Source organism: Brienomyrus brachyistius, unplaced genomic scaffold (genome assembly GCF_023856365.1).
Source record: "Brienomyrus brachyistius isolate T26 unplaced genomic scaffold, BBRACH_0.4 scaffold67, whole genome shotgun sequence".
Classification (NCBI taxonomy): Eukaryota; Metazoa; Chordata; class Actinopteri; order Osteoglossiformes; family Mormyridae; genus Brienomyrus; species Brienomyrus brachyistius.
Window position 1 is genome coordinate 516,710 of NW_026042342.1, and position 10,103 is coordinate 526,812.

Sequence of the window (10,103 nt, forward strand, 5' to 3'; positions counted from 1 at the left end):
AGCCCTTACCCTCCCCAGATGTTCCAGCGTCTGTGCATCCATGTCATCCAGAGGCTGCGGCCAGTTCATGCCCACCTGTACCTTCAGCCTGGCATGGAGGATGGGTATGTTCATCTCTGCTCACTAGTCTGTCTTCCTCTCCATCGGAGGATGGATCGTATGGTCGGTGCTCTTGGCGTCCATGTCAACGGCACCCGCCATTTCCGTTAGTGACACGGGGACGTGTTTTAGCCGCCCGCCTATGGGGCTTGGCGATAGTGCTCTCATCCTCGGGTGCCTCCCCCTCCGTAGCTCCGATGACATGGACGGCCCCGTGGAGGACATCGGCAGCCGCTCCTGCGTGACGCGCTTCGTCAAGACGCTGCTGTCCATCATGGAGCATGGCGTCAAACCGCACAGCAAGCACCTGACCGAATACTTCGCCTTCCTGTACGAGTTTGCCAAGATGGGCGAGGAGGAGGTTAGTTAACAGCCCTGCCCTGTTCCTGTACGTTAAATTAGCTGCTACGTAACTGACTTTGATAGCTCTCACAAACGTGCCTCCTGATGCTCTTAACCCCACATTACAAGGAGACTGACTTATTTTCGTTTCCCTCAACAGAGTCAGTTCCTCCTGTCCCTGCAAGCCATCACCATCATGGTACATTTCTACATGGGCACTAAGGGGCCTGAGAATGTAAGTACTTCTGCCGAGGATTGTTCTTGTGCCGGTGCTTCTCATGTCCTCCCACTGCTTTAACGTGTGTGTACCTTCAAAAGCTGTCCCCTAGCTCAGAAAATTGGGTTATGGGTTACTCGTAACTTTAGGAATGTTTTTAAAGCCAATTTCTCTTCAGTAATGCGCAATTTAAGTCAATATCTGGAGCGCCGGGACCAATTGCCACTGTCATTGGGTGGTAGAATCAGTGCCGTCAAAATCATTGTCTTGCCTAAATTTTTTTTTTTTATTTGTATCAGTGTATTTAACACCGTTTATTTAACAAAATCCTTCTTTCTGGAATTAGATAAATCCAGATATCAATGTATCTGGAATAAAAACGCCCTACCCCGGTATTTTAAAGTTACAATGGGCATGTTTACTTTCAGTAGGGTTTGACTGCTCCGTCAATGGGAAACGCTCCCATGAGTGATGGAGCTCTCACAGAAGACTCGTGTCCTGGGCTCTACGTTCATCTCTCAGCTGAACCTCATTCAAAACCTGGTCTTCCCCCAGCCACAGGTCGAGGTGCTCTCGGAGGAAGAGGGCGAGGAGGAGGATGAGGAGGAGGACATTCTCTCCCTGGCGGAGGAGAAGTACCGGCCGGCGGCCTTGGAGAAGATGATCGCGCTGATCGCTCTGCTGGTGGAGCAGTCTCGCTCTGAGAGGTTTGCACCATCTGATGGTCCTTGTTAGATTCTCCGCTGCTGGTTCACCAGCTTGGCCCTCAGGGCATTTGGTGGATGTCCCCAGTGCAGCCATGCTTCATGTCTGTGTCTGATCTCTCGATGGCTCATTTTGACTGCATGCCCATCATGTGAACCTTTGCTCCGGCCGGCAGACATCTGACCCTCTCCCAAAACGACATGGCGGCACTGACCGGCGGAAAGGGCTTCCCCTTCCTCTTCCAGCACATCCGAGATGGCATCAACATCCGGCAGACCTGTAACCTGATCTTCAGCCTCTGTCGCTATAACAACCGCCTGGCAGAACATGTAGGCTCCTCCCCATTAATAGTCACTTGTCTTGTATTTTGTCGCTGGGTGTTTAAAGGGCTGGGAACTCCAGCCTCATACTGCTGGCCTTCATTTAAATGCTCATGCCCAGCAACAGCAGCTAAGGAGTAGTGCCTCTATTGACTGACCTTAATTTACTGAATGGGGCCTCTTCCATTTTTGTCCATACATGTAAAACAGCTTGTTTACCTTGCAGATCGTTTCCATGCTCTTCACTTCCATTGCGAAGCTCACCCCCGAGGTAGGTGTAGGGTCTTTACAGGGGTGTGTGTGACTTAAGGATCTGTCTGGCTTTCCCGTGAGTCGTGTGTGTAGTGAAGACGGGGACTGGCCGTGGCCGGGGATCGGCAGCAGGCATCGAGGCCGGATCACTTTCTTTGGGCTGCATGTGGCCTGAGATGTTCTGTGGGATGTTGATCTATTTTACTGGCCACCTCTGTCCCTTCAATGTGTCTTTCTCTGCTCCCCCCTCCCCAGGCTGCCAACCCATTCTTTAAGCTGCTCACCATGCTGATGGAGTTTGCTGGTGGCCCCCCCGGAATGCCCTCCTTCGCCTCCTACATCCTGCAGAGGATCTGGGAGGTAACCCCCGTGGCGCTACGTGATAGGTCTGGGGTGCATTTGCTTGGAGCAGTGTTTCTCAGTTCGGTCCTTGGGGACACCCCGACGGTTCATGTTTTTGCTCCCTCCCAGACAGTCAACATTTTTACTTACAACTGGGAGGGAGCAAAAACATGGACCAGAATTCAGGAACACTGGAATAGCGATCTGATGGCGTGGCCCCCTCCCTAGACCCAACACCCGCAGGTCCTGGGGTTTCTCGGCACCCTGCTTGGTGGCACCCACCCCCTCGCCCATTTCTCTGACCCCATCTGGTTCCGTGTGCCCTCCAGGTGATAGAGTACAACCCCTCGCAGTGCCTGGACTGGCTGGCAGTGCAGACGCCTCGCAACAAGCTGGCCCACAGCTGGGTGCTGCAGAACATGGAGAACTGGGTGGAGAGGTTCCTGCTGGCCCACAACTACCCCCGTGTGCGCACATGTACGCCCCCTCCGACTCCATCCGACCCCTAAACCTCTGCATCCTCATCTGGCAGGAAATATCTGCTAGGCTGTACATATGTCGCACCTATCACTGGATCTATAAAGCTTTTTTTTTCTTTAAATCCGGTTCATACAACAAAAAATTTTAAGCATACAGAACTTTCAAGATTAAATTCAATTTTGAAATTAACAGAATAATAAATCGATTAAAAATTCTGCCAGAACAAAAACTTAGGCTAGTCTCATAATCCAAGTTAATTTCCTATCAGTGGATTTTTATATAGGGGTGGGGAGTTTTTGTATCTGAGCTGTATAGATTTGTATATCAATCAGCACCCCTATGGGAGCTACCAAACTGGGAAAGCTGTGAAGCTGGGGTGTGCAGTCTTATCTAAGGGCCGTTGTCTATGCGGGTTTTTACTACAACTCCCTAATTAGGTCGCTAATTAGAGGACTGATTGGCTGAAGAGTCCTCACACCTGGGACTGAACAGCTGACCTAAAGGTTACCCCAGAAACCTGCAGAAACACCAGCTCTTTTTGGATAAGATTGTCCCCCCCCTCACTCTAAAGACTGAAATGAATGGTCTACATTTCTCCCCCCCACTAGCCGCGGCCTACCTCCTGGTGTCCCTGATTCCCAGCAACTCCTTCCGTCAAATGTTCCGCTCCACGCGTTCCCTGCACATCCCCACGCGGGACCTCCCGCTGAGCCCCGACACCACAGTGGTGCTGCACCAGGTCTACAACCTGCTGCTGGGCCTGCTGGGCCGGGCCAAGCTCTACGTGGACGTGGCCGTGCATGGCACCACCAAGCTGGTGCAGTACTTCAGCTTCATGACCTACTGCCTCATCTCCAAGACTGAGAAGCTCATGTTCTCCGGCTACTTCATGGACCTGTGGAACCTCTTCCAGGTGCTGCCTGGGCCCAGGGCCCCGCTGGGTGAGGGACCCTGCGCTTACGTTCCGGAATTTTCTGATCCCCCTCTCTGCTCTCTCCCTCCCGCAGCCTAAGCTGTCCGAGCCGGCTATTGCCACCAACCACAACAAGCAGGCCCTGCTGTCTTTCTGGTACAACGTGTGCGTGGACTGTGCTGAGAACGTGCGGCTGGTGGTCCAGAGCCCTGTGGTCACCAAGAACATCGCCTTCAACTATATCCTGGCCGACCACGACGACCAGGAGGTGGTGCTGTTCAACCGCAGCATGCTGCCCGCCTACTACGGCATCCTGCGCATGTGCTGCGAGCAGTCGCCCGCCTTCACGCGTCAGCTGGCGTCGCACCAGAACATCCAGTGGGCCTTCAAGAACCTCACGCCTCACGCCAGCCAGTACCCTGGGGTACGCCGTCTGGCTTTATCCGTTTCAGCTACCGATTGACGTTCTGCCATTTAGGTCCTGGTATCTCTGCCTAGATGTTAAGGATGTACTGTAGATCATGGACTCCACGGCACATCATAGGTGTGACTGTTCGTGTGTGTGTGTGTGTGTGTGTGTGTGCGCGAGCTTCTGGAAGAGGCTTCAGACCCTGTAACCCTGCATAAGGCAAGCAGTGCAGAAGATGAATGAAACTGAAAAGATTCCAAAGACTAAACACTGTCCAATTCCTGTACTAATTTAACTGAAGAATACAGACCCTCCTACTCATCTTTTTAACGATATACACTCATAGCATTTCATTTTTGCGCCAAGTAATTAATATGATTCTTCTCGATCACAGGCCACTCGGCAACCTCACAGCTGCACAGAAGTATGTTTCCTGTGAACAATTCTATAAAGTATCCGATCATTTCGGCTTTGTTAAAACAAGCCTTTGCTTTGAAGGCTTCTCAGAGGGGTAGAGGGAGAGGGAGTCTCTGGCCCTGCAGAAGCATCTCCTGACTCCCGGTTTCCTGCCCCCCAGGCAGTGGAGGAGCTATTCAACCTGATGCAGCTGTTCGTGGCTCAGCGACCAGACATGAGAGAGGAGGAACTGGAGGACATCAAGCAGTTCAAGAAGACCACCATCAGCTGCTACCTGCGCTGCCTGGACGGCCGCTCCTGCTGGACCACACTCATTAGGTTGGCCTCCCTCTCTCCCACCCACCCACCCACACTGTCTGCTCTACCTGCGTCTCGATGTGTTGAGCCCTGGTTTAAATCCGGACCTGTTCTCCTGCCTGACAGTGCCTTCCGGGTCTTGCTGGAAAACGACGAGGATCGCTTGCTGGTCGTTTTTAACCGAGGGCTTATCCTGATGACAGAGGTATTTGAAATCCTGTGTTTATGTACAACGTAGCGAAGTAAAATTAAACTGTAATGTGGGTAGAAGCGGTTTGTTCTAGAACCTGGGAAGGTTAACCTAGTCACATCATGCGTGATGCTCTTCCTCTACAGTCATTCAACACATTGCACATGATGTATCACGAGGCCACCGCCTGTCACGTGACCGGCGACCTGGTAGAGCTGCTGTCCATATTCCTGTCTGTCCTGAAGGCCACTAGGCCTTACCTTCAGCGCAAAGGTCAGACCGCCTCCTCAACACGCCATAAGAAGCCTGTCTTGAACCCCAACCGTCATTTGATACATGTGTGCCCATATATGCACTTCTGATCGTGTGCCAGGGCAGGGCGTTCAGATCACATGGCTTGTTTTTAGCGCAGTGCCCCTTAGGCTTCCTGGCTCCTCCGATGGGCCTCCCAGCTCTAACCGAGCTTCTTGTGTCTCAGATGTGAAGCAGGCCTTGATTCAGTGGCAGGAGAGGATCGACTTTGCACACAAGCTGTTGACGCTGCTCAACTCCTACAGTCCCCCGGAGCTCCGCAACGCCTGCCTGGGTGCGCGCCCCTCCCCGTCTTTCACATGACCGACCGCCCAGGGGGCGCCAAACTGAAGCTCCTTAAGACCCTCGCGATTTTTAACGCGGCGTCTCCTTGCGCCCGCAGATGTGCTGAAGGAACTCGTCCTCCTCAGCCCACACGACTTCCTGCACACCCTGGTTCCCTTTCTGCAGCACAACCACTGCACCTACCACCACAGCAACATCCCCAGTGAGTGTGACGGCGCCACCTGCTTGTTCGCGAAGAACCTGCAGCCACGTCACCGCGGTTATGATCCGATTCGGTTGCGTTTTCTTGTCGCCGGTTTTGAGGCAACGTTTGTGGAGTTGCTGTGTCTTCCTGGTTTCTTTGCTTATTCAGTGTCTGTATCTTTATTGTTGCCGTGGGCAGACCTGTCCTCTTAAACCCCCCCCCACACACCCCCCACTCATGTCCCTCCTGTGCTTTCAGTGTCCTTCGGTCCCTACCTGCCCTGCAGAGAGAACATTAAGCTCATGGGGGGTAAAAACAACATCCGTCCCCCCAGGCCCGAGCTCAACATGTGTCTCCTGCCCTCCATGGTGGAGACCAGCAAGGTGGGGGTCTCCGGGACGCGCCTGAAGATGCTCTCTGAGCCGCTGTCCTTTCCATGCCCTCCCTTTCACTTCCTCTTCCTCGTCTTGTCCCTCAGGGCAAAGATGAAGTCTATGACCGAATGCTGCTGGATTACTTTTTGTCCTACCATCAGTTCATACATCTGCTGTGCCGCGTCGCCATCAACTGCGAGAAGTTCACCGAAACGCTGGTCAAACTAAGTATGCGCTGGCGTTCGCTGTGGCATTGTTGTGCGACTGTCGGCCGGCGTGTTAGATGAGGGTGAAGCAGGCCGACAGTGAGGCTGACGTTCACACTGTCAAGCACGATCTCCTGGGTTTTATCGCTCAACCTTCTCACCCTCGCGGCTCTGCTCCGTCTCTCCTCAGGTGTCCTGGTTGCTTATGAAGGTCTGCCTTTGCACCTGGCTCTCTTCCCCAAGCTATGGACTGAGCTCTGTCAGGCTCAGGTGAGCTGCGCCACTCCTAAACGCAGCCTGTTAGACGTTCCGCAGCAGCCGCAGTGCCTGGGGAGGCCCGTATCGAGCATGTCGATGTTCTCTGTCCAGTCCCCCATGGCTAAAACTTGTGTGAAGCTGCTGTGTGAAGACCCGGCCTTCGGAGAGTACATCAAGTGCATCCTGATGGATGAGAGGACCTTCCTCAACAACAACCTGGCTTACTCCTTCCTGACCTGCTTCCTGCCCAAAGTGGGTCCCGTTAGTCTCTTTAACTTTTTAAATCTTCTCCAGCCGCCCGAGTATGTGGAGTGACTGGTCAGTTTTAGTGTTTTTAATGGATTAGGATAATTAACAACTGACTCCAGAAGTCCTGTTATGAGGCTGAAAGTGTAAAGTATCACAACCCCCCCCACACCCCAAAACCCAGAGGTGGGGGGTTTTCTAGCCTCCCTGCCATACTTTGTCCCGTATAGGTACATGTGACCCGGAGTAAGTCCCCCCCCTCCCCCCCCCCCTCGATTCCCCGAAGGTGCAGAGCCAGGTGCTGTCTGGGCCCAGTTGTGCCAACCTGATCAGTGTCTTGGTGGCCAACCTGATCAGCGAGTACCACAGCTTGGAGCCCGAGCTGACGAACCAGCGAGCGGAGATCTGCGAGAGCGGGGGCGTCCTCAACTCGGTGAGCCTCACCCCTTCCCCCAACACTGCCCACTGCCTGTCCCTGTTGCGTGCTGAACGTTCCGAAAGAGAGAACAAGGCGCCAGCCATTTTTATGTAATGCATGAGGTTTCAGGTGGTCTGTGTTCCGGTGACGGTGATGCATCTACAGGGGTCAGATCAATGGTGATCCCATCAGGGCCCTTCTGTTGGACCTTTCATACAGAATCTATTAATTCTGATTCACTCCCCTGCTGTTTCCCTGACCCTCCCTGACGGGCGCCTCTCCACCCCACGTACCCCCATTTCAGGACCTTCGGGCCCTGGTGCTGCTGCTCTCGGTGCACACGCCCCAGCAGCTGGACCCCGCCCTGGGCCCCACCCTGCAGGAGCTGCTGGCTAAGTGCCGCACCTGCCTGCAGCAACGCAGCGCGCTGGAGATCGAGCCCAAGGACCGCAAGACCAAAGGTATCTCCCGGCGACGGCCGCTCGCTTGGCCCCGCCCCCCTGTCCTGCAGCAACAAAAATCATCTGGACAAGTGCTGCTATATAGAGATTTTAGTTTTCATGTATCTCGCTCTCCTTTGAGACTCACTCGCATAAACAGGCGTGGCTACTCTACAGAAGCTGGAATGTGAACCAGTGACACAGGCACAGCGTCCGAACCCGCAGCGCCACACACTGTAATATAAGTCTGAGCTTCTAATATGGCTTTTCAAACTGAAGAAATGCTCCCCCTTGTGGCTTGTATGGTCGATGTTCAGAAACTGATTACTGCAGAGGCTATTGGAGACTACAGCTTTGGGCCACGTGCCTTTTTAGAGGATTGATGTTGCATCGTTTTCAATTCTCTCTCATCTTTCTTTTGGATCCAAAAAGAACCTCAGGTGGCCCACTTGGGGGGGGCTTCCTAGCCTCGTGAGCCTAGGTCCTCCTGAGAGGTTAATTTATACTATGAGTTTTCAACCAGGAAGCCCAAAATGAAATAGACCAGAGTTTAGGGACCCACTCCCAGTAATGAATGATTATTTTCATATTTTTTGTGATGTGTATGTCGGCCTGTGAATACTGACATTTCGTCACTTTACGAAATATCTCTGCCATTATATAACGGAACCTAAGGGGGGGGGAGGGAGGGGCACTGTGGACCCCCCAGGTCTATGAGAGTGATGTTTCTTCTGTGAGCGTGACTCTCCTGTAGACTGTGCCTGTGCATGCAGTTCAGTATAAAATGTGGGCTTGCCAGCATCCTGGCCTGAAACACTGCTTCAAACTCGTCCCCTTTAGCAGAGGAAGAGGGCGCCACCCCTGTGAAACGACGGCGCGTGAGCAGCGAGGGGGAGCGTCCCACCGACGCTGGCAGCGGAGGCTGCGGCCCATCTTCATGCCCAGAACTCAAACCCGATACCCGGGAGGCACTGACGCCAGCCAGCACCTCCGACACAGAGACACGGGACTCATCCGTCATCGACCCAGGCACCGAGCAGGACCCTCACTCCCCGGAGAGCGTCTCTCCTAAGGAGGAGAAGATGGAGGCGTCGTCCTCCTCGTCTTCCTCTTCGTCGCTGCCAGAGGAGGTGTTACCACCCGGGCCACAGGTGTTAGAGGAAGAGGAGGAGGAACAGCCTGCGCTGGGAGGCAGCAAGGTCGAAGAGGGGGAAGGGAGAGGAGAGGAAGGGGAGCAGGTGAAGGAGGAGAAGGAGCCCGGCGCTAAGACTTGTGGGGTCAGCACCTCCATCGAGGACATGGACCTGGCACTGCCCTCCACCTCGGTGCTGGCGGGGCTCCAGGAAGCCGGGGAGGCGCAGGGCTGCCCCCTGCAGGAGGCAGACGCCGCCAGCCTGGTGCCCGGGTGCAGCCACGTGGCTTCACACGGCCTATTGAACTTGATGCAGCAGCAGGACGTGTTGGACACGCTCTGCAGGACCGTGGAGGCCACCATCAGCGTGCTCAGCAAACTGTCCAGCGGCAAAGCCGCGCGTACCGCAGCCTCTTGACAACATTTCTAGCACGTCAGCTTTTAAAACCTTTTTTTATTATTATTGTTATTGCAATTAATTATGCTGTTTGTAAACTACTTCGGTTGTTTTCCTCCTTACTCCTGTTTTCCTCCTCTCCCTGTTTTTGTTCAGCGCAAACAACGTCTCGCTGTTTCCTGCTCCACACTGTCATGTGACTTTCTTTGGCTTGAATGGCAATAGATCCATAAAGTATGCTTGAAGACATCTGAGATATCAACATGCATAGCCTCAGATCTATTTAATGAAAAGAAAATAAGAAAACTGCAGCTATAGCACATCTAACGGAGCAGACCTTTTATTTTCCTTAATTTTTTTTTTTCTTATTTCAGAGTAATTTGAAGTGATTTATTTGTTTTGAGGTTGCTGTATTGGGGGAAGGTTTACAGAATTTTAGTATTCTCTCTCTCCTGTATGTAATTTAATTTTATTGCATTTTTACTGTGTATAAAATGTCTTCTGTGCCAGTTTTGTACTTTATTAAAGAGGCAAGTTGCCTTGCATTTTCTGTGGTTATATTCAAACTAAGTTTACTTGTACATTAAAGAACCACAAGAAACTTGATTCTGTTAAGAATCCTTTCTAGTTGCGGCCTGGCAGTGTATATGAATATATATGGTGCTTTATTTGACAGGATGCCTGTGGACAAAATAAAGCACAGTTGGTGTAACAGTTGGGGCTTTATTTTATTTACCGAAATACATTCCATATTCTATAATGTCATCCTTGCATTTCCTGATTCTCTTCATTTTATTTAGGATCAGTGTTTCTGAACCTGGTCCTCAGGGCCCCCCCCCCAGTCAGTTCACGTTTTTGCTCCCTCCCA

The 10,103-nt window shown here is 52.5% G+C and overlaps 1 protein-coding gene across 4 annotated transcripts in view; it reads left to right on the plus strand.

Moving 5' to 3' along the window:
* Positions 1 to 9,949, plus strand: part of usp34 (ubiquitin specific peptidase 34) — a 43,477-nt gene extending 33,528 nt beyond the window's left edge. For 2 of the 4 annotated variants that reach the window (XM_049002354.1, XM_049002356.1), the window contains exons 57-79: positions 19 to 104; positions 292 to 460; positions 602 to 676; positions 1,214 to 1,365; positions 1,539 to 1,692; positions 1,910 to 1,954; positions 2,191 to 2,295; positions 2,607 to 2,754; positions 3,366 to 3,670; positions 3,765 to 4,094; positions 4,474 to 4,503; positions 4,657 to 4,814; positions 4,920 to 4,998; positions 5,130 to 5,256; positions 5,462 to 5,569; positions 5,678 to 5,782; positions 6,023 to 6,147; positions 6,243 to 6,366; positions 6,535 to 6,614; positions 6,714 to 6,854; positions 7,135 to 7,281; positions 7,571 to 7,727; positions 8,547 to 9,949. In XM_049002354.1, the coding sequence (XP_048858311.1) occupies positions 19 to 104; positions 292 to 460; positions 602 to 676; positions 1,214 to 1,365; positions 1,539 to 1,692; positions 1,910 to 1,954; positions 2,191 to 2,295; positions 2,607 to 2,754; positions 3,366 to 3,670; positions 3,765 to 4,094; positions 4,474 to 4,503; positions 4,657 to 4,814; positions 4,920 to 4,998; positions 5,130 to 5,256; positions 5,462 to 5,569; positions 5,678 to 5,782; positions 6,023 to 6,147; positions 6,243 to 6,366; positions 6,535 to 6,614; positions 6,714 to 6,854; positions 7,135 to 7,281; positions 7,571 to 7,727; positions 8,547 to 9,256 (3,660 nt within the window). In that variant the 3' untranslated portion in view covers positions 9,257 to 9,949. The remainder of the gene's footprint in view (positions 1 to 18; positions 105 to 291; positions 461 to 601; positions 677 to 1,213; positions 1,366 to 1,538; positions 1,693 to 1,909; positions 1,955 to 2,190; positions 2,296 to 2,606; positions 2,755 to 3,365; positions 3,671 to 3,764; positions 4,095 to 4,473; positions 4,504 to 4,656; positions 4,815 to 4,919; positions 4,999 to 5,129; positions 5,257 to 5,461; positions 5,570 to 5,677; positions 5,783 to 6,022; positions 6,148 to 6,242; positions 6,367 to 6,534; positions 6,615 to 6,713; positions 6,855 to 7,134; positions 7,282 to 7,570; positions 7,728 to 8,546) is intronic. The other 2 variants (XM_049002355.1, XM_049002357.1) reach the window with 1 other exon arrangement.
* Positions 9,950 to 10,103: the final 154 nt, after the last annotated feature.